This window comes from Mastigoproctus giganteus, chromosome 2, assembly GCF_048544385.1.
Source record: "Mastigoproctus giganteus isolate SK-2022 chromosome 2, ASM4854438v1, whole genome shotgun sequence".
Lineage (NCBI taxonomy): Eukaryota > Metazoa > Arthropoda > Arachnida > Uropygi > Thelyphonidae > Mastigoproctus > Mastigoproctus giganteus.
Genome location: NC_143576.1, coordinates 168,458,143 through 168,482,482, shown reverse-complemented (window position 1 = coordinate 168,482,482; position 24,340 = coordinate 168,458,143). Strand labels below are relative to the sequence as shown.

Below are 24,340 nucleotides of genomic sequence, written 5' to 3'. Positions count from 1 at the left end.
ATGTCAGAAGTGTACACCAAGCTTTTTACATGACCCCAGATACAAAAATCCATAGAATTTAAGTCTGGTGATCTGGGAGGCCACATTACTGGCCCACTTCTACCTTTTCACCATTGACCATACCTTCTAGTTAGATACCAAGTCATAACTTGAGCAAAATGTGCCAGTGCACCATCATGCATAAACCACATGTTCTGGCATTGCTGAAGCGGAACATTATCATCATCAAGGAGGTCTGGAAGAACATTCTGCAGGAACTGAAGGTACAGCTCTCCTGTTAGCCTGTTTGGCAGAAAGTGTGGTCCAATTAGATGGTCTCCTAGTAGTCCTGCCCAGATATTCAACGAGAAATGTTGCTGATGTCGTGACTCGTGAATTGCATTAGGATTTTCATCGGACCAAACGTGACAGTTATGAAAATTAAAAATACCATCACAACTAAACCCAGATTCGTCAGTAACAAAACGTTGTTTAAAATTGGGGGTTCAGGACACACAGTTGTTGCCACTGGCAGAAGTTCACTCTGGGAGGGTAGTCTGTATTGCTGAGACCTTGTACACACTGGATATGGTAGGAGTACAGTAACTGGTGATGTAAAATTCACCACACACTGCTATGACTCAGTACACGCTCTTGCAGAGCAGCCCTCCCTGTCGAAAGTCCTGGATTTTGTTCTATTCTTTCTAACACCCTTTCCTCAACATCAAATGTTATGCTTCTGGGCCTACCTGCTCGTACTCCATGTGCAAAGTGCCCATGTTCTCTAAGGCATTGATGTACCCTGAGGAATGTGCGCCTGTTTGGCTGCCTTCAACGGGGAAATGCTTCTTGGTACAAACATACAAACGCCCACATTAACTATCCTTTGACAAGTACTGGTATGCCTACTACGTCTCAGAGCATTGAAAGAGGGCAAAGGGAGCGAATGAGCATAACCTAACTTAAACAAACAAGTCAGAGGTGAAACCCAACTCTGTACATTTAACCTTGTTAACGGTGGATCCCAACTAGAAATGTGCAATATCTCGAAATGATTCGCTTAAGAACCCATGTTTACTAGGCTTTTTTGCATATTGTAGTCTGCTCACCTTTTCACACACAATTCACCTTTAAATTATTGACCATGACTTTTGAAACACCCTGTATATAAAATAGAAAGTGAATTAAGCAGAACAGTAAGAAGGATAGGCAATGCAAAAAGCAAATAAAAATAAAACACATAAGAAAAAATATAGAAGCAATGGTAGAAAGAAAGAAAGAAAAAAAGATGGAAAGAATATGTACCTAAAAATTTTCAATATAAATAAACAACAAATGTACCATAAATTTAAATTCCAATAAAGAATAAATTTAGACCAGCACCCTCATGACAACACAGAGGCCAAATCACATGAAATATCACAATAATGATACAGTAAACAATCCACAGCAAAACATAAATGAAAAAGCAAAAATACAGAACAGACAATCATTGAGTCTCAAATTGTCAGAAGGTCACAAGACAACAATGGCCATGGAAATTACTTAAAAACTACCCAGAGAATAAAAAGGTGTACTGACATAATACTGTCTAGTTTCCGATATCACTTTTCATATCTTCATTTTTCTTTATCAGTGCTTCAATAATGTACTGCATTTAGGTTATTAAACTTCAATATAACAATGAAACACTGGGAAAAAAATCAGATGTAGTCTTCAATTAGTTTAAGATCCAATACATATATATAATATATATAAATGCTTTCTGAAGATTGGAGATTTTTCTTTTCTGCAGATTGGAATAAAGGCAAGTTTGGTGACTAATAGAAAATGACTTTTCACACAAACACAGGCAAAATCTTCCCCCATAAGGAAGTGCCTAAATCACCACAAACAATTTGTTAAAAATAAATTTTGCTATGCAGAAAGAGCTGAATTTTTTCTGAACATTGTTGGGCAAGAAGTACTATTTTAATAAAATAATATGCACATAATCTGTTTCATATTTTTTAAATTAAATTATAAATGTACATCACACACAGGATCATCATGAAAAGACAACAGTTTTTTGAGGCCTATATTTTTTGATTGCACTGGAACTTGTGAGGTTTGTATTGTTAAACACAATAAGATATTCAAGCAAAAAACAATATGAAATACCTGTGCATCAAAAGACCGTTAGCAGATATCAATAAAGTCTACTATAATTGCAGCCAGTGTTTCTCCATGAGGATACAAAAGCAGCTGCGATTTCACCTTTAAATTCATCAGTGATGTAGATTATTCCTGTAGACACTCATCTTTCAGGAATCCTCACAAGGATTCAAAGCAGGTAAGTACAGTGACCAAACCATACAATCCCATATTATCCAGGATATCAATTAGGAGGTGAAACCATCATTAAAATATTCCTTCATTAAATAAAGAACTTGCATTCATCATATGAAAACTTGCTACATCTTGTTGGGAAAATGTTTCCACCATGTTCACTCCCATGACTTAAAGATCAGGAACAAAGTGGTATTGAAGAAGTTTCAGGGAGCATTCTGCATTAACTGTGTCATCCAGGAACACTGGTCAAGTGATTCCAGGTAATAATATTACATACTAGACTACATTTTTCAGATTTGAAAGCATAAACAAAACTATCAATTGTACTCTTCACAGGCAAGATCTCAGAAAGCCTCCTCCCCCACCACATGATCTTAAATGACCATATCAAACCATCAAGCCCACCTCACACACTGACAGAGATCGTGGTATAGGTAGTTTCACCACTGATTGAGAAACATCTCCATGAGTGCATATGGGTTATCACTATCCCATACATGATAAATTAACTATGGTGTTGTCCAAAATAATGACAAAATAAATTATAAATAACAAATTTCCTTTCTCTATAAATGTCAGTCAGGAACTACTACATCTGCATTTCATATGGAAATAGTTTTAAGTCTTGTCAAACAATGCCAAAATAGAAGTTTATATTAAACTCAATACAGTTTCAAATATTGTTGTAATGATCATTTCACAGATTTTATGAAATAAAAATAACTGCATCCTATGCATGTCATACATCAAGCTAAGGCAAATTACGAGAAGTCTCTGGCAAAGAATGCAGCAAAGACTTCTTTACTTATATTAAGAGTAGATGGAAGAAGCTGAATTACTTTGGTCCACTTGACAACGACGTTTTAACTGTTGATGATCCTGCCCAGGTTCTGACAAACTGAATAGGTATTTTGTATCTATATTCATGCATAAGTTCTTTATTAAGAAAAATTCCAGAAGTTCACCAGAATCTAACAGCAAGCTAAATGATTTTGTGATGACTCAGAGGAAGTGGAAGAGGAATTGTTGAAGCTAACCATAAAAAAGGAACCTGGGGTGGATGGATCTATCCAATTATATTAAGGGAGGCAGCAAAGAAGGTAAGGAAACCATTAGACAAAATTAGGAGAGCATCTTTGGGTTCAAGACAGGTCCCTATGGACTGGCAATGTACAAACGTATTCCCAATTCACAAAGGGGGATCAAAGGATGACATGAGTAATTACAGCCCTGTTAGCTTAACTTGTGTTCCAGAGAAAATAATGGAGTATCTAGTTAAAGAAGTAATGGAGGATCATCTAGACAGGCATGTAGTTATACAGCAGTCACAGCATGGATTTGTTAAGGTGGCGAACTTGTCTGACCAATCTGATCGGATATTATAATACAGTAACAAAGCAACTGGATACAAAAAATAATTTTGATATCATATTACTTGGATTTCAGGAAGACTTTGATACTGTTGCACATAAAATACTGCTGTTCAAATTTCAGCAGTGTGGCATTAAGGGCAAGTTACTGTTCTGGATAAAGGGATGGTTGAGTGGGAGACAACAAAGTAATTAATGAAACTGCTCTTCATGGACTAATGTTATTATTGGAGTCCCCCAGGGTTCAAGTGCTGGGCTCATTGTTGCATTCTATATTTATTAATGATACTGACAAAGGTATATCAGGTTTAATATGCCACCCTGCCAACCTTTGTACGCAGATTATACAAAGGTTGGCGGGGTAGTTAATGACAGTAATCAGGGTAAGCTACTACAAGATCAAAACAAATTAGGCCAATGGGCTGAGAAACGGCAGTTTAACTTTGATAAATGCAAGGTACTGCATATGGGTAACAGTATTCCTGATTCATATGCCATCCATTACCACACTCAGGGCAGTGGAAAACAAGGAAAAAAAAAAAAAAAAAAAAAGACCTGGGAAGTAACTGTGCAGTCAGATATGAAGTTCCTTGAGCAATGCAGACAGTCTGCCAGGCCAGCTTATGGAGATTTGTCTATGATGTACAGGAACTTTGCTAGCAGGGACAAGAAAGTGATTATCCCATTGTATAAGGCAATGGTAAGACAGCATTTTGAGTAATGCATACAGGCCTGGAAGCCTCATTTTAGATAGGATGTAGATCTGCTGAAATAAGTGCAGAGAAAGGCAACGAGACTGGTGAAGGGAATGAAAGGGTGGTCTTACCAAGACAGGCTTCAGTTCTGCAAATAACAGCATTTAGTGATTAAGCACCTGTGAGGTAGGGCTTACAATACCGGGATCCTGGTAATTTTTTTCTGGTATTGAAACAAAAAATACCAGTTTTTCTGTATTAATTTTAAAAAAATAATTGTTTCTAATTTAATCACATAAAGGTTATAAAATCACCTTTATGTGGTTATGACATCATTATCTCTACTAGCAAATGTTCGATAAATCATTGATAGGACACCATGCAACATTGCAATCTGTCCACAATTCTCAGACAACTTCATGTCTGACCGTATCGTAACTCCCAAGTCCTGTTCCTCCACTACTGACTTTAGTTCAACTCCACCATGCATAAGTTATTTTGGGGTTGCTGTTACCCAGGTATAAGATCTGGCATTTTGCTGAATGAAAGTATAGTTGCCATTTTTCTGACCATGACTGAAGTCTATCTAGGTCACTCTGAAGAAGCTCTGTTTGCTGCAATCATTAACTACTCTACTGATCTTTACATCATCTGCAAGTTTAGACCTCACGCCCTCCATCCCTTCACAGATGTCATTTAAGATAATCAAAAACAACAGTGGTCCAAATACTGATCCTTGGGGAACCACACCACTTACATTAACCCAATCTGAGGAATACCATTTATCACAACCCTCTGCCTGGTGCACTCAAGCCATCATGCTATCCATCTAAGGATTTTCCCTATGGTTCCAGCCTGCTCCAACTTATAAAGTAACCACTCATGTGGGACTGAGTCAAATGCTTTGCTGAAATCCAAATATACAATGTCGAAATTATTCCCTAACTCTAGCTCATGAGTGACCTGTCAAAATGGCTAACCAGATTTGTTAAATGTGATTTTCCCTTTACAAAACCATGCTGTGTATCCTGATCTCTGATCTATCACTAAATCAGTGTATCATCATTGTATTTAAGGTGCTAACACATATTTGTAAGAATTATTAACCAGATGAAGAGTGATTCCTCTATATCATCCAGGAGATACTGGAAAAAGAACATCACTAATAATGTAATAAATAATGGAACATCTAGATAAAATAAACCATTGACTTAGAATGTGTGCTGGAATAAGCTGTAAATGGTGATATGGCAAAAGACCTGAAAGGTATTTGATCAGTAGAAGAAGGCCTGCAGAGAAATGCAAGTTTGACACACAATATCAGAGGAAAGGGTTTCAGCAACCTCAATCACATGATACAAAAGCCTCAGCTGTTGCTTGACACTGGAAAATATTTTGCATATGTCTAAGGCTCTGGCTCACAAAGTAGTGGAAATGGACCTTGGATGAAGGACGATCTAAAATTTAAAAGAGGACTGGAGGCTCTTAGAGTCCCTTATAAGGGAACCTATAAGGATTTGCAACAAAAGACAGAGCAAATGCCCACAAAGAGTTTTTTAAGAAAGCTGTAAGTGCACCTTCTTCCTCTGTACACTTATTTAAGTCATCTACCCAGAAAAATCTTTAGTAGTACTACACAACACTAATCCATCCTCCTGTATTGCAGCCATTCCCATCATCAGTGAGTTAAATGCGGTTTTTTTTTTGCATTTTGATTTTTATTTATTCTTCATAAAAATCATATTCATAGTGTGTTTACATTTACTTTATTACTGTTATAATAAGCATGGTTATTACATACACTACATGTTAATTCTTTGATAATAAACTTTAACCTTGATTAACATTCACCTTAATTTCCATAAGTAAGGTACACAACCCTTTTTTTCCATGAGGCGCTGATCTCAATTTCTAGGAATGCAGCCCCCCCCCCATGAATATCAAGGATTTACTGTATATGCATAAATTTATAAGAGCTTAAATTTTTTAAATATTGTAGGTTCTGATTATAAACAACCAGTTCAATACAAAGGAGAAAAACTAGAAATGGATAACATAAAAAAAAATCATACTTTTCTGAATTATTAGATTGGGGGGGATCAGCAATCAATGCCCCCATATGCCACCTTGATCTTCATTTTATTCAATTTGCTCTGTGTAAATTTTTAGTTCAGTCTGTGCCAGTGAAACTATGTCTCACTGGCACAAACTGAACTTAAAGGCAGTCAAGGAAACATATTGTCTCACTAGTGTTCTGGAATTTTTCATTTTTGAAAAAAATTTTCTTCCACTCATTCAAGTTTTGAATTTTTGGAAATGTTAAACCTGCAAAGAGACATACTGTTTTATTGGTTTTTGAAGTTTTCTTCTCTTCACATTATTCTTTTTTCCTTCTTTTTTTTTTTTTTCAAAAAAGCAGATTTTATCTTACTACTTAATTTTTTTTAAGGTATTTCCTGTCTGGTCAGTGTCACCAAAAATATTGCTCACATTGTTTGTTATTTGGTTTTTAGGAGCATTAGCAACTAAGGCCATATTGCTCCAGGGATATGAGGTGGTCATTCCCTGACCTTTCCGCATCCTCCATATTTGGTGGTCACGGGCTCGAACCCCGGTCTAATCAAGAAGCGTGTGCTACGCACTGCTGCTCCTGCCCACCTGGCTACGGAGGTGCCAATATCGTTCATATACAAAATATAATAATATCGTTCTGTACAAAATATAATACAGAGAAATTCAAAATTCATGCAACCAAAATTGTAAGTGTTAAGTTATCACTATTCTTTTTTCATTATTCTTTTTTCCTTCTTTTTTTTTTTTTCAAAAAAGCAGATTTTATCTTACTACTTAATTTTTTTTAAGGTATTTCCTGTCTGGTCAGTGTCACCAAAAATATTGCTCACATTGTTTGTTATTTGGTTTTTAGGAGCATTAGCAACTAAGGCCATATTGCTCCAGGGATATGAGGTGGTCATTCCCTGACCTTTCCGCATCCTCCATATTTGGTGGTCACGGGCTCGAACCCCGGTCTAATCAAGAAGCGTGTGCTACGCACTGCTGCTCCTGCCCACCTGGCTACGGAGGTGCCAATATCGTTCATATACAAAATATAATAATATCGTTCTGTACAAAATATAATACAGAGAAATTCAAAATTCATGCAACCAAAATTGTAAGTGTTAAGTTATCACTGACAACTTGATGGGATTTACAATAGCAGAACTGGTCATCCCCCGGTATCCAACAGTTATTATTGTTACATGTTAGCTTTCAGTCACTAACCAGTACTGTTTTGTTTACAGTGAAGGCAACAGTTTCTCCAGCCACAGACCATGTTCATAATCGAACTGCTATGATCCCCAAATTTTTATCTATCAGATGTCTTAAAAGGGGTGGTGTTGTAAACACTAACAACTTTCACATATTAGAAGATTTAAAAATCAAAATCAAATCATAAATTTCAACAATAACTGTTAAAACAAGTTTGAACAGTTATTCTCCATGGAGCAAAAAGTTTGTGCTTACATTTGGGAAGGGAGAAACTTTCAACATATTATTGAACTCTCTATTTCAATTATGTAATAATGATAATTGAAATAAAATTTATTGTAACTTTTATGCTATTACAATTATATTTTTAACAACTGAAAAATATACTATGGACTGCATGCCTTTCGAATTATCCCATATATCAAGATAGCATTATGCTAATAACAAGTAAGTTCTCAGTTTAAAAGTCTGGCATAATATCACTAAGTAAAGTAAAACTAGACTGAGAAATACAATAACAGTAAACCAAATAAGAAAAGCAATATTACTTCTGAGACAGATAGCAATTGCATAGTCCATTGCAAAGCTGATGAGTGATGTGAAGATACCAAGCAAGGCTAAAAACACCCAGTCTTCTCCAAGACGAGCAAACGTATAATGCCAAAAGGTAGAAAAGTATGCTGCAAAAAAAAAAAAAAAAAAAAAAAGGAAAAAAAGAAATTATGTGTTTAGCTTTTTGAACATATATATTATTACTATTAGTAGTGGTTTTTATTATATTTGCTAATGTTATTTACTCTCAAATATTTAGCATTCATTTTATAAAAACAGACACACACAGAGCAACTGGAAGCAGAATTTGTCAGACCAGGTGATCTTTTTCTGCTCCTCAAATGTCAATGTTCTTGCTCTGCTGGACCCACTTCTACTTTTTTTCAACACTGACAAGAGTGGAACCTGGTGAGTCATCTACTACTATACCCCATCCATTACAGACTCTGATGCATAGCACACCACTATGCATCAAAGTTTGTAATAAATGGGGTATCAGAGTCCTTTAATACCATTGCTGTATGCAAAGGGCATACAGGAATGCCCCTTTGAATAAAATAAAGGGGCATTTGCACTGTCATTTGGAAACTGTCAAAACTTTGCACTATTATTTGACCACTTGTGACCCATCTGTTTGATGGCATTTTTTTTTTCACCCTCAATTGGCTTCTCAAGTCAACAAGCTGTCTCTAGCCACAGGACTGCCACACCATTCTCCTCTAGATGCTGCTTTGCATGGACACACTCTAGAAGGGTGGCAATGTCTATGACACTTGCACTGGCTATCACACTATGTTCAAAAGTCACTTAAACTGCATTGGCCCATTCCCTCAATGAATTATGCATGTACACACACACACACACACACCTCAATATCTTCCTTTGCCTGGTATAAACATATGATGCTGTCTCTGATGGAACAGTCAATGGCTTGGATAATAGAGTATCCAATAAGATAATCATTCAGAATATATATCACAGATATATATTTGTTTTTTTTTTTTTTGTGATCTCTCTCTCTCTCTCTCTCTCTCTCTCTCTCTCTCTCTCTCTCTCTCTCTCTCTCTCTCATATCACAATATTTCATTTTATTTCTTCACATTTGATATATTGAAAGGTTTAAAAGGTAACTTTCACCATCATCAACAACACAAAAAGGTTTTTTATAATAATGCCATTATAAAGATGTCAATGGAAGAAGGTCATTAATATACAAGAGGAAAAGGGTGGGAAAAAGAACTGAACCTTGGGGAACACCAATATCAGTGGAGAAGTAAGAAGACAGCGAGCCATCTACCATCACCCACAGTGAGCAGTCAGAGAGAAAACTGGATACCCAATTACAAAAAAAACAGTTGGCAAACCATAAGATGGAAGCTATTTAGAAGACCTTTATGCCAAATACAATCAAAAGCCTTTGAAATGTCAAGAGCAATTGCTTGAGTTTCACCAAACTTTTTCATCGAATGTGTCGAATGAATGATTTAGGATCACTTAGAGGTTTTTTTCTGAATTCTTTAAGATTGTCTTAGGTTTGCCAGTTTCCAAGTGGTGGGAAATATACCTTTACTTAGACAGTTATTATATAGTTTGAGTGGATGTTGAGAATGACCTTTTGCAAGAATTTTTAACATTTCTGGTTCAATTAAATCATGGCCAGGACATTTCTTTTTCTTGGTTCAATTAAGAGCATTTGTTAGTTCTACTATTGTGAAATCCAGAAATACATAGGCCTCTTTCTCATTGTAGATGTTGATTTGTTCATAAGTGGGTCCTTGATCATCATCTGGGGTTAGAAAGTCAAGGACGTTATTGACTGTTCTGTCCCAAGTGTATGTTGGCAGAACTATCATAGTATCAATGATGTGGCTACATCATTTGGCAGCTTGTTGGTAACTGTGATATACAACACCTCAGGGGTCAACATTACCAGAGATACCAACAAGAAATCTCCACAAGTATTTAGAGCATTTGTTAGTTCTACTATTGTGAAATCCAGAAATACATAGGCCTCTTTCTCATTGTAGATGTTGATTTGTTCATAAGTGGGTGCTTGATCATCATCTGGGGATAGAAAGCCAAGGACGTTATTGACTGTTCTGTCCCAAGTGTATGTTGGCAGAACTGTCATAGTATCAATGATGTGGCTACATCATTTGGCAGCTTGTTGGTAACTGTGATATACAACACCTCAGGGGTCAACATTACCAGAGGTACCAACAAGAAATCTCCACAAGTATTTTTTTGTCTTATTAGTTGGGTATAGTTATTTCTCAGGGAGCGATACACCTCCCTTCAGGCATTTAACTCAGCTGGAGGCCAGCTAGATCTAGATCTTTGAAAATGCTTCCTTGCCTGGTGTGCCATTTTCTGAGGATTTTCCAGTTCAGGCCACCGGGGGGGGGGACTGCATTTGTTTGGGGCCTCTTTTTTCTAACAGTGGCATCAATGGCCTTTATAATTAGTTTAGTAAATTCAGACACCTGTTCATCAGGGTGTAATTGATTATTATGTTGTGGGGTGATTCCCTGAAAGGCAGAATTCAGTGCTTCAGTAAGTTTGGTCCAATTTGCCTTATTAATATTATACCTGAGGATATAGTATACTGTGGGGGGGGGGAATCTGATATAGCTGATGTTGTTGTTGTTGTTGTTTGGTTTTTAGGAGCATTAGCAACTAAGGCCATATTGCTCTGGGATATGCGGTGGTCATTTCCTGACCTTTCCGCATCCTCCGTATTTGGTGGTGACGGGCTCGAACCCCGGTCTAATCAAGAAACGTGCTACGCACTGCTGCTCCTTCCCACCTGGCTATGGAGGCGCCTGATATAGCTGATGAACCAATTGAAAAGTGATTCCATAGTGTGGAAAGGACAGACAGGATGGATGGGGTGAATTATGCTCTTAGTTAAGAAGAACAAAATTAAGGCAGTACATCCAGTTAACATGGGTGGTCAGTGCAATGCTGAGTCAGTTTGGTGTAACATAAAGCTGGGAAAGCAAAACTGAGAGTAGGGGTGGGGTGTGTATGAGTACAATGATCAACTGTACAGAGAAACAGAGTGGGCTAAAAATTCAGAATGTCTTATAATAGGAGATTTTGACCTTCCAGATACTGACTAGAACTTGTGGATTGGTCCTTCTGGTTTAAAGAAGGATGTAGAGCGGCTACATCCTTCTCAAAATACATCCTAGAGCTGCTGTATGCTCTTTAAGAAGGATGTGGAGAAGAGCAATGAGATTGGTGAGTGAAAAAGGGATGCTCTTACCAAGAAAAGCTTGAATTCTACAAATTTCGCTGTCTATCACACTAGTACCTGCGAAGTTATCTGATTGAGGTGTTTAGGCTTTGAATGGATTGAGCAAGCTCATGCTGGTGGGATTCTTCGTCTTGCTCAGACTATGCATATGAGGGGATATAAATTCAAATATAAGAAAGATGGTGGCAGAATAGATGTGTGGAATTTTGCCTTTACCCAACAGGTAGTTGACTGTTGAAACAAACTTCTGTCTGACATTGCGGAAGTGGACAGTTTGAAATGGGAATAATTGTTGGGGTTTTTTTTTTTTTTCGCTAATGCTGTATAAGTTTGCTTTCATGCATCATTTACCATTACTAATATTAATTCCTCTGTTGCTTCTATTGTTCTCTCAACTCCACCGACCAGTTGAATTTCTTTGACTTTCTCCAGTCCAACTTTCCTAACAGTGAGGTAAAGTACCTTGGTGATTTTAATGCTTACTACTACTACATCTGGCTTCCATTTTCTAGTCATATGGACCCAGCTGGTTGAGATGCTGGGGCTTTTGCAATTACTAATGACCTCACACAGATTGTTCATTTATCTACCAGAATATCCAATAATCCTAACCATGCAGCCAATGCTCTATCTTTTCTCACAAACAACCCTTCCAGCTACACAGCCAAGGTGAGTGGTCCTTTGGGCAGTTCAAATCACTAAGTTGTGATTTGAAGTGCCCAGTGTGATGGTCTCTTCTCCAATGGAGCATTTCTCTTGTGATCATTCTTAGCCTTGTGTTATTTGGCATTACAAGAATGCAAAATGGAATGGCCGAAGAACTTTCTATTCTTCTTTTCCTTGGTTGGATTACTGTTTTAAAATCTTCTGATGTCAATGTTTGCTCAGATCATGTCCTTGGATCATCTCCACAAGAACAGAATGGAATTCAGAAGAAGGGGCTGAGAACCAATTCCTCTCCAAATTATTGGATATTTTCACAATGATCTTATCCTGTTAACTGGTGCTGATTCCCGCACTACCTTGGAGCAACAAGAAAATGCTACTCTCGATTAGCATTATTCATGGTCACAGCTTTCACAAGATAAAAATTTCCATTGAAAGGGCATCCCATCCTCTTAAAAGGAAAACCAAGTGACACAAAACCACCAGTCTTCAGGACTGCTGAGAGAACCATAAAACACACAATACAATGGAAGCACTTTGCAATTATTATCAATACAAAGTTCACCTACCTTTCCTAGATCACTCATCAAACAGAAGGTCAAGGGCTACCCTGGTATGCTCAAAAGGGTGACCAGACCGGACCCGAGGCCTTAAAGGTATAACCCTAAAGCCACTATGGTTACTTATAAAACCAGCATCTAGTCAGACATCTTGAGCATTCATATAAACCTTGCAAACTATGCTAAAAGTGAGAAACAGACTATACCATGCTACCACCCCTTGTATAAGGCAATGGTCAGGCCACACCTTAAGTACTGTATACATGTCTGGAGGCCTCATTTTAAGAAGGATGTAGAGCTAATGGAGTGAATACAGAGAAGGGCAATAAGATAAGTGAACGGAACAAAGGGTTGCTCTTATGAAGAAAGGCTTAAGTATTGCAAATTACAGTGTCTGGAGACTAGGCACCTGCGAGGTGATCTGACTGAGGTGTATAAAGCCTTGAATGGTTTGAGCGTGCTCAATGCTGATGAGATTCTTTCTCTTGCTCAGAATAATCACCTGAGAGAGCATAAATTCAAACTGAGGAAAGACAGTTGTACAATAGATGTGAGGAAGTTTGCCTTTAGCCAGTGGGTGGTTGATTGCTAGAACAAACTTCCATCTGTCATTGTAGAAGTTGATAGCTTAAATAGATTCAAGGCAGAACTAGACAAACATTTGGAGCAAGTGCATGGGTGAAATGAGGAGTTTTTTTTTTTTTTTTTTTTTCTTTTTTGACTGATGCTATAAGCTTGCTTTCTTGCATCACGTGCATTTACTAATGCTAATGCAACAACAACTTTGGCAGGCAAGATAGGATGCATGAGAGAAAGGTCTGGTAGCTAAGAAATTCCTCCTGTGTGTCAACATGACAAACAGCCAAACATTCCTGTGGCACACTCCAGGCTTCCATACAGGATTCTTTATTACGGGGCATGAAACCTTCAAAGAAGAGCTGCCCTTACACACAATCCCCGGTATTTGTGGTAACATCAGACTAGTCACACATCCCTTATGAATACCCCCATAGCCAAGATAGGAAGCCTCCACAGAAATAATGAACACATCCTGATCACAGACCAGGCCAGCTATCAGCACTTCCCAGCCTTCACTCTAGCAGTCCCTACCGTGAGGCAAACTAACCCCCCACCCCAACTAACTCCACAGAGATCCCAGCCTAACAGAAACTGGAGGTATTCCCACCCCCAATGCATAATACTACATCTACAAACCCCTACCATAGGGACAGAATAACAGCTGACACTAGGTCTTTCACACCCAGTATGGGATGACAACACTATATCCCCCCCCTCCCAAGGGAGCTGGAAATCTTCTGACACTAGAGCATCCTGTCTAGTGTGGGATTACATTCATTCCTTGGAAGTCAACACTACTGCCCCAGGGCAGCACCAAAATATACCACTCATATCCTGCTTATACCAAGCACCTTGTGCCCAGTGTAGGATCCATTTACACGATGTGGGATCCCCTCGTGTCCCACTGTAGGATTTGTTTCTCCACACAGAACCTTCTAGTAGACACTGGGTTCCTTTCACCCACTGTGGGATCTGTTTCTCTATCTGGAACTTTCTACTACAATAGGAACCCAATGATCCCACCCTGGGTTCCTTTCACCCAGTGTGGGATCACTCCTGCTGACCTCTGCTGGGAACTCAAACTGGTAAGTCCTTTGAGGTTGGACTTACCTCGATTTCACTCCGCCTCCTACTTTACAGAGGGCATGCTGACCCACTCACTGGGTGAATTACCTTCCTCCCTCTTCCCTTGAAGGAAACAACACTAGCCTACTCCCTATTTCACACTGGAGGATGCCTCACACTTTCATCCTCCTCTTTCCCTTCATTACTAACCCACCAACTCTCAAACTCACACCGTTCCTTCACTTCCATTTTGTTCTTTGAGACTAACCTATCATCTTGCACAGGCAAGAGAAGAGCTCAACCTGCTTTGATGCTGTAAGCTTTGGCTTACTAGTAATAAAAAAAATATATATATATATATATATATGTAACATTGGAATATTATATCTTCTTACAACTTAGTTTGATTCAGTAAACATTTATTTAAACATGCAGATTAAAATAGGAACAGATAATTAATGGTTTATGACTGTATGTAAAGGCGAAGGAAATTTCTCAGAACAGTGAACTTCGACCTACAGAAGGTCAAGTCAGAATTCCTCAAAAAGGGTCAAGCCCAGGGAAGTATATGGAGAAACAGGCTGAAGGAGGTTAAGATGGTCAAGGGCAAAGGAATTTATCGGGGATTATACTAAAATAAGGGGAGGAGAATTTAGAACCTAATGTAGTATATAAGGAATTGTTTGGCGGGAAAGGGAGTTAGTGAGTTAGTTGGACAGTTAGTGGGTTAGTTGGTTTTTTGGAAGGAGTGTCGTGGCAGCGTTAAGAGACAAGTGGTAGTAGTGTACCAGGGAATATGTCTAAGGAGGTATAGATCAGTAAAATTTAACTGGAATAGAAGCAGTATAGACAAGAAGGGAATTTTGAATGGAGTCCGAATAGCTGAATTCAGGATATGCGAAAGATGATGAAAACCAGATGGTCCATTAAAACAGGATTTCAATCTATCAGTTAAAAAGTGGGAAGAAGTACATAACAAAGGAATCCCGAAAGTCAGAACCCGAAATGGAAAATCATCCTAAACCCACAGAGCTGGCCCAAACTGAAGAAGGGGACTAAATAACTGTAAGTACTCTTTATCCATATTATACCTAGTCCAAGATATAGTTTGAGAGAGAAGTAACGTAATTTTAGAACTAAAGGGAATGACAAAATAAACCAATCTGAATTCCTGTCTGCGAATGACTTGATTAACCTGTAAACTGATGTCTTTAAAACTACTGAGAACTAATTATTCCTCGCAGTAAATGAGATTTAATATAAACTTTGGTAACTGTGCATCCCTGAGGAGTTTAATTGTACTGGACAATTAGTTGTGAAATTAACCCTTATTATCAATTACAGTAACGTATGTACCTAAGTTTGAACCCTTATATTAAATTTAAAAATATTGCAATTATATATATGTATATATCAGTTTATCTCACTCTTTTCTAACTAACCTAAAATCCCTGGACTTGTATATGCAGTCAGAGGGCCAAGGGCAACATATAGTTACCTAAATAAAATAACAGTAGGTGATAAAAAAAAAATATATATATATATATATATATGATCAAATTAATCCAAAAATTAAATAGAGAAATAAAAATTACTGAAATATATATTAAAATAAATAAGAAAAATAATAGAAAAGCTTTTTCTTATTTATTTTAATATATACTTCAGTAATTTTTATTTCTCTATTTAATTTTTGGATTAATTTGATCATATTTAAATGGGGGTAGCGTGGCGATGTGCTAACGCTGCGTTCGTATCGCCATCTATAGCCTAATTTGTTTCTATATATTTTCAGTTCAACTATTGTTTTGTCAGTGGTGTGTTTTGGCCATGCGAATACTAGGCTTTCTGTTTTATTATTTTTCGTTGCATAAGGACCAACCCTATGCAAATCGATTGCATCAGCGGTTCAATCTTAGTATCATTCCGTCATTGCATGGATTTGTTTAGCGTTCAAAATGCAGTGATTCCCTGTCTATTATTGGCCTCATGGTCCTCTGTCGAAATGGGGCATAATGGTCAGTCTTATTTTATTTCATTTTATTTTATCAATTTTCAGTTTATTTGGTCATGTAATGTTGTTAGTTTACGTTTCCACCTTAGGCAAATTTCACATAATTCGGAAAAGGGTGCCATCAAGGGGATGTCGCTAAATTTCTTTTAATTGGCTTAATTTCTAAATTATTTTAGGAACGTTGCTTCAACACTACCCTTTTCTTCTTTACCCCCCCCTATATTTTTCTGTTATTGTTATTTTATTTGGTTCAGTTCATTTTCACTTTACTGGTTTGTCATGCTACTGGCAATATCCTATTTTAATTTAGCTTATATATATATATAAATTAAATAAATAATTATATATATATATATATATATATATATATATAGTACAGTACAGTACAAAGATACCCTACAATGCACAATGATATATGGCCTACCTCCTCAGGGCAAAAGATGGGTACTAGATAGCAGCTATTACTGCTCCCTAATAACTACGAGGCTAGTCACAACATACCAACATGCAATACCATACACTCTTCTCTGTGACTGGCTCTACAGAGTTCTGTACTATCAAAAGATATACTGTACAGAGATAAAGGAAACTTCCAGTGCCACCTTAACCATTACGCAATTGTTCTTTTTGTACATGTTGTACTCACCATATTCAAATTCAGCATCCCTTACAACTGAGTGCCACCATGCCTCTGATAACCCTACAATGTCTGTGTTTGCTAATTTAACAAGTACTTCAAATTCATCAAATTTGTTTACTATACTCCTAGCCAGGGCTGCGCCAGGCTATATAGCTGCTCTCGTGCAAATTTCTTATTGCTGCTCCTACTCCACGGTCATTTTTCTTATATCAAAAATTTTTTGGGGGGGAATTTATTTCCAAAATAATATATAATTTTATTTTTTAAACACAAAATAAAATATATTATGATACATGAAGTGAATATGTTAAAAGTAAAATAAAAAAACGAAAATACATTTATTTTGCTTTGGCTGCAGACAATAAAATAAAACTATATATAAACTTAAAATAAAAATGTAAATAATAAAAATAATAATAAAACAACTAGGGGGCTTCACCCCTGCTCGCTCAACTTGCTTCTTTTGATAAAATAAAATAAAATACTTAGCGAAGCTTTCAACACTGTCTCTTCCTGAGCTATGAATACATAGCTATGTTACATATGGAAATCACAAACAATACCGCGTGGTGATGCTAGATAAACAAAATGCGTGCACGAGGTTTATCTAGCATGACCATACTTAAACAGAAGCTTGTTTTACCACAGTAAAAGAAGCTTATGTTACGTTTAGTATTTGTTACGTATTACCATGTAATCCGCATCCCTCTTCTCCCATTGGCTGAATAAATATCACTAGGAGGAAAATTATTTTAGTGTATAGAAAGATAACAAAACATTATATAAATTTAAATTGTCCTGCTTTGGCTGTAACAAAATCAGTCATAATATTTTTTTATATCTAAAGAATCACAAATATCACTTTCTATAGATATTATTGCCAAATTATTTAGCCTCTATTGATGCACTGATGAATGGATGTAATTTTTTATTAATTTTAATTTTGAAAAAGAGCGCTCGCCACTAGCTACTGATATGGACACAGTTAACATTATTCTTAATGAAATAAATATATTAGGAAGAGAGCGGTTAAATTATTTTTGAAAATAAAACAAAATTTCTTGTGGAGTCTGATTGATTCATGAATATAAAATTTTGAAAAATTTGTATTTCATTTGCAAGATCAACAGCAACAATATCTTTTGGACATTCCTCATTGGTGGCATCTGATAGCTATAATTCTAAATTTGAACAATGTTTTAAAATTTCATCTTTTGTCATTTTACTTAGCTTGCTTAAACATTGTAAAAAATTAAAATTGTTATTATAAACCTAGAGCTGTTCAAAATGTTCATCTATTACATTTCTTGTAGTATCTAAAATGGAAAAAAAGAAGTTTATCTTAAAATTATCTTTTGATGTTGGCACAAATTCATCTCCAGATTCATAATCCTTCCCATTCTTAAGTTTTCTTTCTTAAAGTCAATATCATTTCTAATGAGTTAGCAATTTTTGCTGAATTTTAAAGTACACATACAAAATGCTCATCTGTTCTAAAGTTCATATTCATTTCCTTTAATTTTTTTTAAATGTGTTAGTGATGTTAATAGATCCGATTGTGTATTTTGTAATAATCTGCTTACAAAATTTACATTAGATAACATGTCAAACCAAACAATAGTAGAGCACATGAATTTAAAAGACCTAATTTTATTTGGCAATGACTGAGACTGATGTTTTGTTTTTAAATCAAATTTATTATCACAATCCAAATATATTTCATAAAGAGCATCCTCAATTTGTTGTAGATTGTATACTAGAGGTTTTATAGTGTCAATTCAACTTTCCCAATGCATATCTGACAAAGGATTCAGCAAAAGATTTGAAACTTTGTTTTTTAATATTGCTCACTGTTTAGTGCACTAGAAAAAAAATTATAAAGTTTCTGTATAATTCCAAAAAAATCAATTGTCTCAAAAGATATTTTTGCTGCATCATTCAACACTAAATTCAAAGTATGCACAGCACAAGGTATGAAAAAGGCTTGGGGGTTTATATCTAAAATTTTTTCCTAAAGACTGTTATCTTTTTTTATTTGGTCGCTTTTCAATTTTTTTTCTTTTTCTGTATTCATAACCAGAGAGTCGTTTCCTTCCGTCAGACATCTGAGAAATATTGAAAACAAAGTTTTAAATTTAAAATTCATTATTTCTTAATATAAAATACGACAAAACACATTCTTTGATACATTGAACTTTTAGTCTCCTTAGTCTTTGCTGTCTCTTTTAGTGTTTACAGAACATTGGTCTTTATTGCCTCTTAGTCTCTGCCGCCCCTTAGTCATTGCCTCCCCGGTGCAATACGCCACTTGCACCACCGGGTTGGCGAGGCTCTGCTCCTAGCAGTTAGAGTCTCATGAGTGTCAAGTCTCATGCACCTGTTTCTGTTCTTTGTAACTCTAACAGAGTCAAGGATTTGCTTGTCCCTTAGGATAGCTTATGTTCTGCTGTCTTTGAACACATGGGCAATTCTGTTTACGAATAATAATAAAACCAAGCAATAGTGAACAGCTATGGCAACGAATGGTTATAGCTGAGTATACAGTTTAATAATTTTCTTAGCAAATAAGCAATAAATATCATTGCATTTGCATGTTTCTGCATATAAATACCAAAGTATTTAATCATGTCTACTTTTTTTTATTTGAAAAAAAAAAAAAAAAAAAAAAACCTGCTTGGAATTAATATTTTTTTTAATAAATTCCAAGAGCATTTTGTTAACTCTGTAGCATAAGGAAAATTATGAGGGTTTTTTTTTTTGTTTATTATTTATTGGTTTAATTATATAATATCTTTCTTCTTAACGTGTACTATAATACTGTTATGAAATAAACTCAGTGTAATTAAAAAATGTAATGTACATTTAAATATGAGTTATCAAAAACAAATTCTTGCCACATCATAGTTATAATTATGACAGCATGCAAGTAAATATTACAATCATTAACAATGCCGACAGTAAGAGTGGCAAACAAAACAATCTAGACTTCAACATGACATTGGGTCAACCCATACATGGAGAATGACAATGCAATTTTCTGCTCCACATTTCTTAACATTAATACATAAAAGTGAACAAAATAACCAATATTTTATTAATACAGGAACTATTTTGTTGTATAAGGGATGACTCATCATTTCCAATATAATATTAAATAGTTTAAATGGAAAACTAACACTAATCCACAACTTTAATTTGTAAATATTTGCAGCTCTGTACCACAAAAGGGTTCTGATTTATCATAAGCTTCACTCTGCTTTATGGAAATGTTTAGTCAGAATAAAAAAAAATGTTAACAAATTTCAAGAACACATTAATAATTTCCGAAACAAAATATAAATTACTATAGTATTTTTTTTTTACTTAATATTTCCTATATACCTTAAAAGAACTAGTAATATATGTACTGAATTACATTTCAGGAATATTATTATTATTATTTTTTTTAAATTGCCTTATTCCAAGTCAGTTAATTAAACAACTAACTAACTGCATAAATCTCAACAACATAATATTCACAGCACATACCTCACAACAAGCTTTCCATATTGCTGCACATAAATGCTATACAAATTGGAGCAGTGGTATTAAGTGCAAATTACTGCTATGGATAAAGAAGTTATTCACTGGGAGAAGACAGTGGTTATCAATCGGCAGTGTACTTTTTAGACAAATGTTAATTTATAGAATCCCCCAAGGCTCAATTATTTTCCTTTGTTATTTTTTATGATTTATTAATGATACTGAATGAAGGCATATCAGGTTTCATGTCTGAGTTTGCCGATAATATGAAAGCTGGCTGGGTTGTCAATCACAGTAATCAGGATATACTAACTACAACATTATCTAGATAAAAAAAGGTGGGGGGGCTGAGAAGTGGCAATTGAATTTTAAAATCAACAAATGAAAGCCTACATATGGGGAGCAGCAATCTCAGATTCCAAACCAACTGCATGGTTCCACAATCAGGGTGTGGAGAATGCAAAAAGACTATGGTTAATTGTTCAGTCAGATAAGAAGTTCTGAGAGGTGAGGCTGCCAGGGCAGCACAAGGTATCTTGTCAATGATATGCAGGAATTTTGCTAGCAGGTATAAGGTGATTATTCCATTGTAAAAGCAATGGTTATGCCACATCTTGAGTACTGCATACAGGTCTGGAGACCTCATTTTAGGAAGGACACAGATCTGTTGGATGGGTGCTGGGGGTGGGGGGGAGCAACAAGATCAGTGAGAAGAACAAAAGGGTAATAATACCAGAATAACTCACAGGTGCCAATTTGCAGCTCACAAGTGCAAATTGGCACCTGCAAGGAGATCTGACTGAGGTGTAAGGCTTTGAATGGATTGAATAAGCTCAATGCTCATGGAATCCTTCCTCTTTCTCAGATACACACATGGAGGGAGGATAAAATCAAATTGAGGAAGGATGTCTGCACAACAGATGCATGGAAGTTTGCCTTCAGCCAGTGGGTAGTTCATTGTTGGAACAAACTTCCATCTGTTGTTGTGGAAGTGGGTAGTTTGAATAAATTTAAGGAAGAACTAGTCAAATTATTGGAGGGTTGGACAGATGTGGGAAGGGTTTTTTTTTTTTGCTTGAGCTGTTACTTTATAAGTTTGCTTCCCTGCATCATTTGCCATTACTAATATTAAAATAAAATTTTCTCAGCTTCTTGTAGTGTACTTTACTTATTTTCTCCCAGCTTTTAATAAAATCTGAAATGCAATGTATATTTTTTAGAACTTCTGTGAACAATATAAAATAATAAAAAAAAAAAAAAAAAAAAGCTCTTCAAAGACAACAAATCTTGTATATAACATAGTTAAGCCAAGAATTTTTACTTTCTGTGTAACTTCCATATTGCCAATTCATTGTAAAAGAGAAAATGTCCAGTGCTTCAGCTACAGCCTATTGATAACATATGTGACTCATTGCTGTATTTTGTAGCCTTTTGTATTTGTACGCCGTACTTATCTTTTCCCTAACTGCTATATGTGAACCCCTGGCGCTCGTCGCCGTGATGGGATATTGTGCTGTAACTCTACTTCACAATAAAGATTTATTTATTTATTAAAAAATAATAATTGCCAGATTTCTATTTATCTGATTTTAACAAAATTTAGGTTTCATCAATAAATCTTGCTAAAAGAGCTAAATTTTTTTTCCGAAAGAGTCAAATATGGAATATATGAAAATCCAGCTACTGAGAGTTCAAGATGTTTCATGCAGACAAACAAATGGATAAACAGACATACGTGATGAAGACAATAGGTACATTACACATTTCTGAACATACCTGAAAACAAAAAAACTAAAATAAAATAACTGAGTAAATTAAAAAATATATTTTATAATGCAAAAGCATTACAGAAATATTAGTAAGTTATCCAATTCACAATAATAATACAAAAGCTATTCTGAGTTAAAAAGTATTTGCTTAGAGTAAGGCAACCCTATAATGAAAATTAAGAACATTAATATATATTATTAACATATTAATAATATATAATTATATATATTATTAATATGTTATATTATAATAATATTATTAACATATTAATATATATATATTAATATAAATTAATATATATTATACAGTTCTATTAATGGATTGTATATTATATTATTTATTATACAGGGTGTCTCAAAAATATTGGTACAAATGTTTAGGGGAGATAGGTAACGTCTAAAGGAATGTGAATCACATCGGAACTCATAACCGGAAACGTCACCGTAAGTCGGTACACGGCACTGTTCATCAGTTCGCAAGAGGGAAAATTTCTAGTTCACTCATTCAAGCAGTAGTCGCCGCACAAAGAGGATGCATCGATATACAAACTGTGAGCTGGCAGACATGCACCTAGTGTATGGATTAGCAGAGGGCAATGGACGAGCCGCTCAATGAATTTATAGAGAACGCTTCCCAGACAGACATGTACCAGACCACAGTTTGTTTGTGCATGTGCATCAAAATTTGTGCGATTATTGGTCATTTAGAGGTAAGAGGAGTAGTGCGGGCAGACCACATTCGATGCAAACTCCCGCCATGGAAGAAAGTGTGTTGAATGCCGTCCAGAATAATCCTACTTCCAGCACACGTGCCGTTGCCTCTGCCTTAGGAGTGTCTCATTGCAGTGTACAGCATGTCTGGCATGACGATTCCTTACACCCCTTTCATCTCCAAAGGGTTCAGTTACTGCTCCTCAAGATCATCCTGCATGTGTGGCTTTTGTGCAGTGATTTCTCCAAGAAAGTGTTCAAGACTTGAATTTTCCAGCATATGTTTTGTTCACGGATGAGGCTTATTTCACTCAGGAAGGCTTATTCAATCAGCACAATGCTCATGTGTGGGCTCACGACAACCCACACGGTGTGCGCCCCCCATGTGGCACAATGTCACTTCGCAATAAATGTGTGGATAGGTATGGTCAGTGACTGCTTAGTCGGCCCATACCTGTTACCATCCCACATGAACTCCGCTAAATATCGGATTTTTCTTGAACAAGTTCTACCAGGGTTACTTGACGATGTTCCAGCAAATGTGAGATGCAACTTTTGGTTTCAACATGACGGGGCGCCTGCCCATTATAGAAGGTGTGTTCGTGACCATTTGAACAGGGGTTTTGGGCGTCGAGGGATTGGACGTGGTGGACCCATTGCCTGGCCCCCATGCTCACCTGATTTATCGAGCCTTGATTTCTTTCTGTGGGGGGGCCCTCAAATCTATCGTGCATGAATCGCCTGTGGAGACAGAAATGGATCTCGTTGCGAGACTCGTCTGCGCTGCTGCTACTGTCAAAGAAACTCCAGATATGTTTGACCGTATCCGCCAATCCATGCTGCGTCGGTGTCACGCATGCATCGCATCTCATGGTGGAACCTTCGAGCATCTGTTGTAACATCATGAAATGCATCCATCTCTTACTCCATTGTTAATATTATGTCAAATAAATGTTTGCCACTAATTACTGTCTTGTGTCATTTCTGCTTCTTGTGCCTCTGCTACTACTTTCCTGTGACGTTCCGGTTATGGGTTCCCCTGCGATTCACATTCCTTTAGATGTTATTTACCTCCCCTAAACGTTTGTACCAATATTTTTGAGACACCCTGTATATTTACTATGGGTTTGGTTCCCATCACTAGCCAAAGTTAAAAGATATTTCCTCTCGACAATGGAACCAATTTTATTTACTAATTTTTTGTATTGTTTCTGATCTTGGGATACAGTTTTTTTCTTACACAAACTCTGTCCTTTAGCAGTTCCGAACAATGTATTTTTGTGCCCTGGGCAGAAAGATTTTTTGACACCCCCTTTACTAAGCATATATGCATTTTTTTTTTTTTTTTTTTTTTTTTT

At 36.3% G+C, this 24,340-nt stretch overlaps 1 protein-coding gene across 4 annotated transcripts in view; it reads right to left on the bottom strand.

The window, feature by feature from the left end:
- LOC150089733 (chloride channel protein 2-like) overlaps positions 1-24,340 on the bottom strand; it is a 564,677-nt gene that overhangs the window by 379,660 nt on the left and 160,677 nt on the right. For all 4 annotated transcript variants that reach the window (XM_090368771.1, XM_090368772.1, XM_090368774.1 and 1 more), the window contains exon 3: positions 8,194-8,325. In XM_090368771.1, coding sequence (XP_090224897.1) covers positions 8,194-8,325 — 132 coding nt within the window. The remainder of the gene's footprint in view (positions 1-8,193; positions 8,326-24,340) is intronic.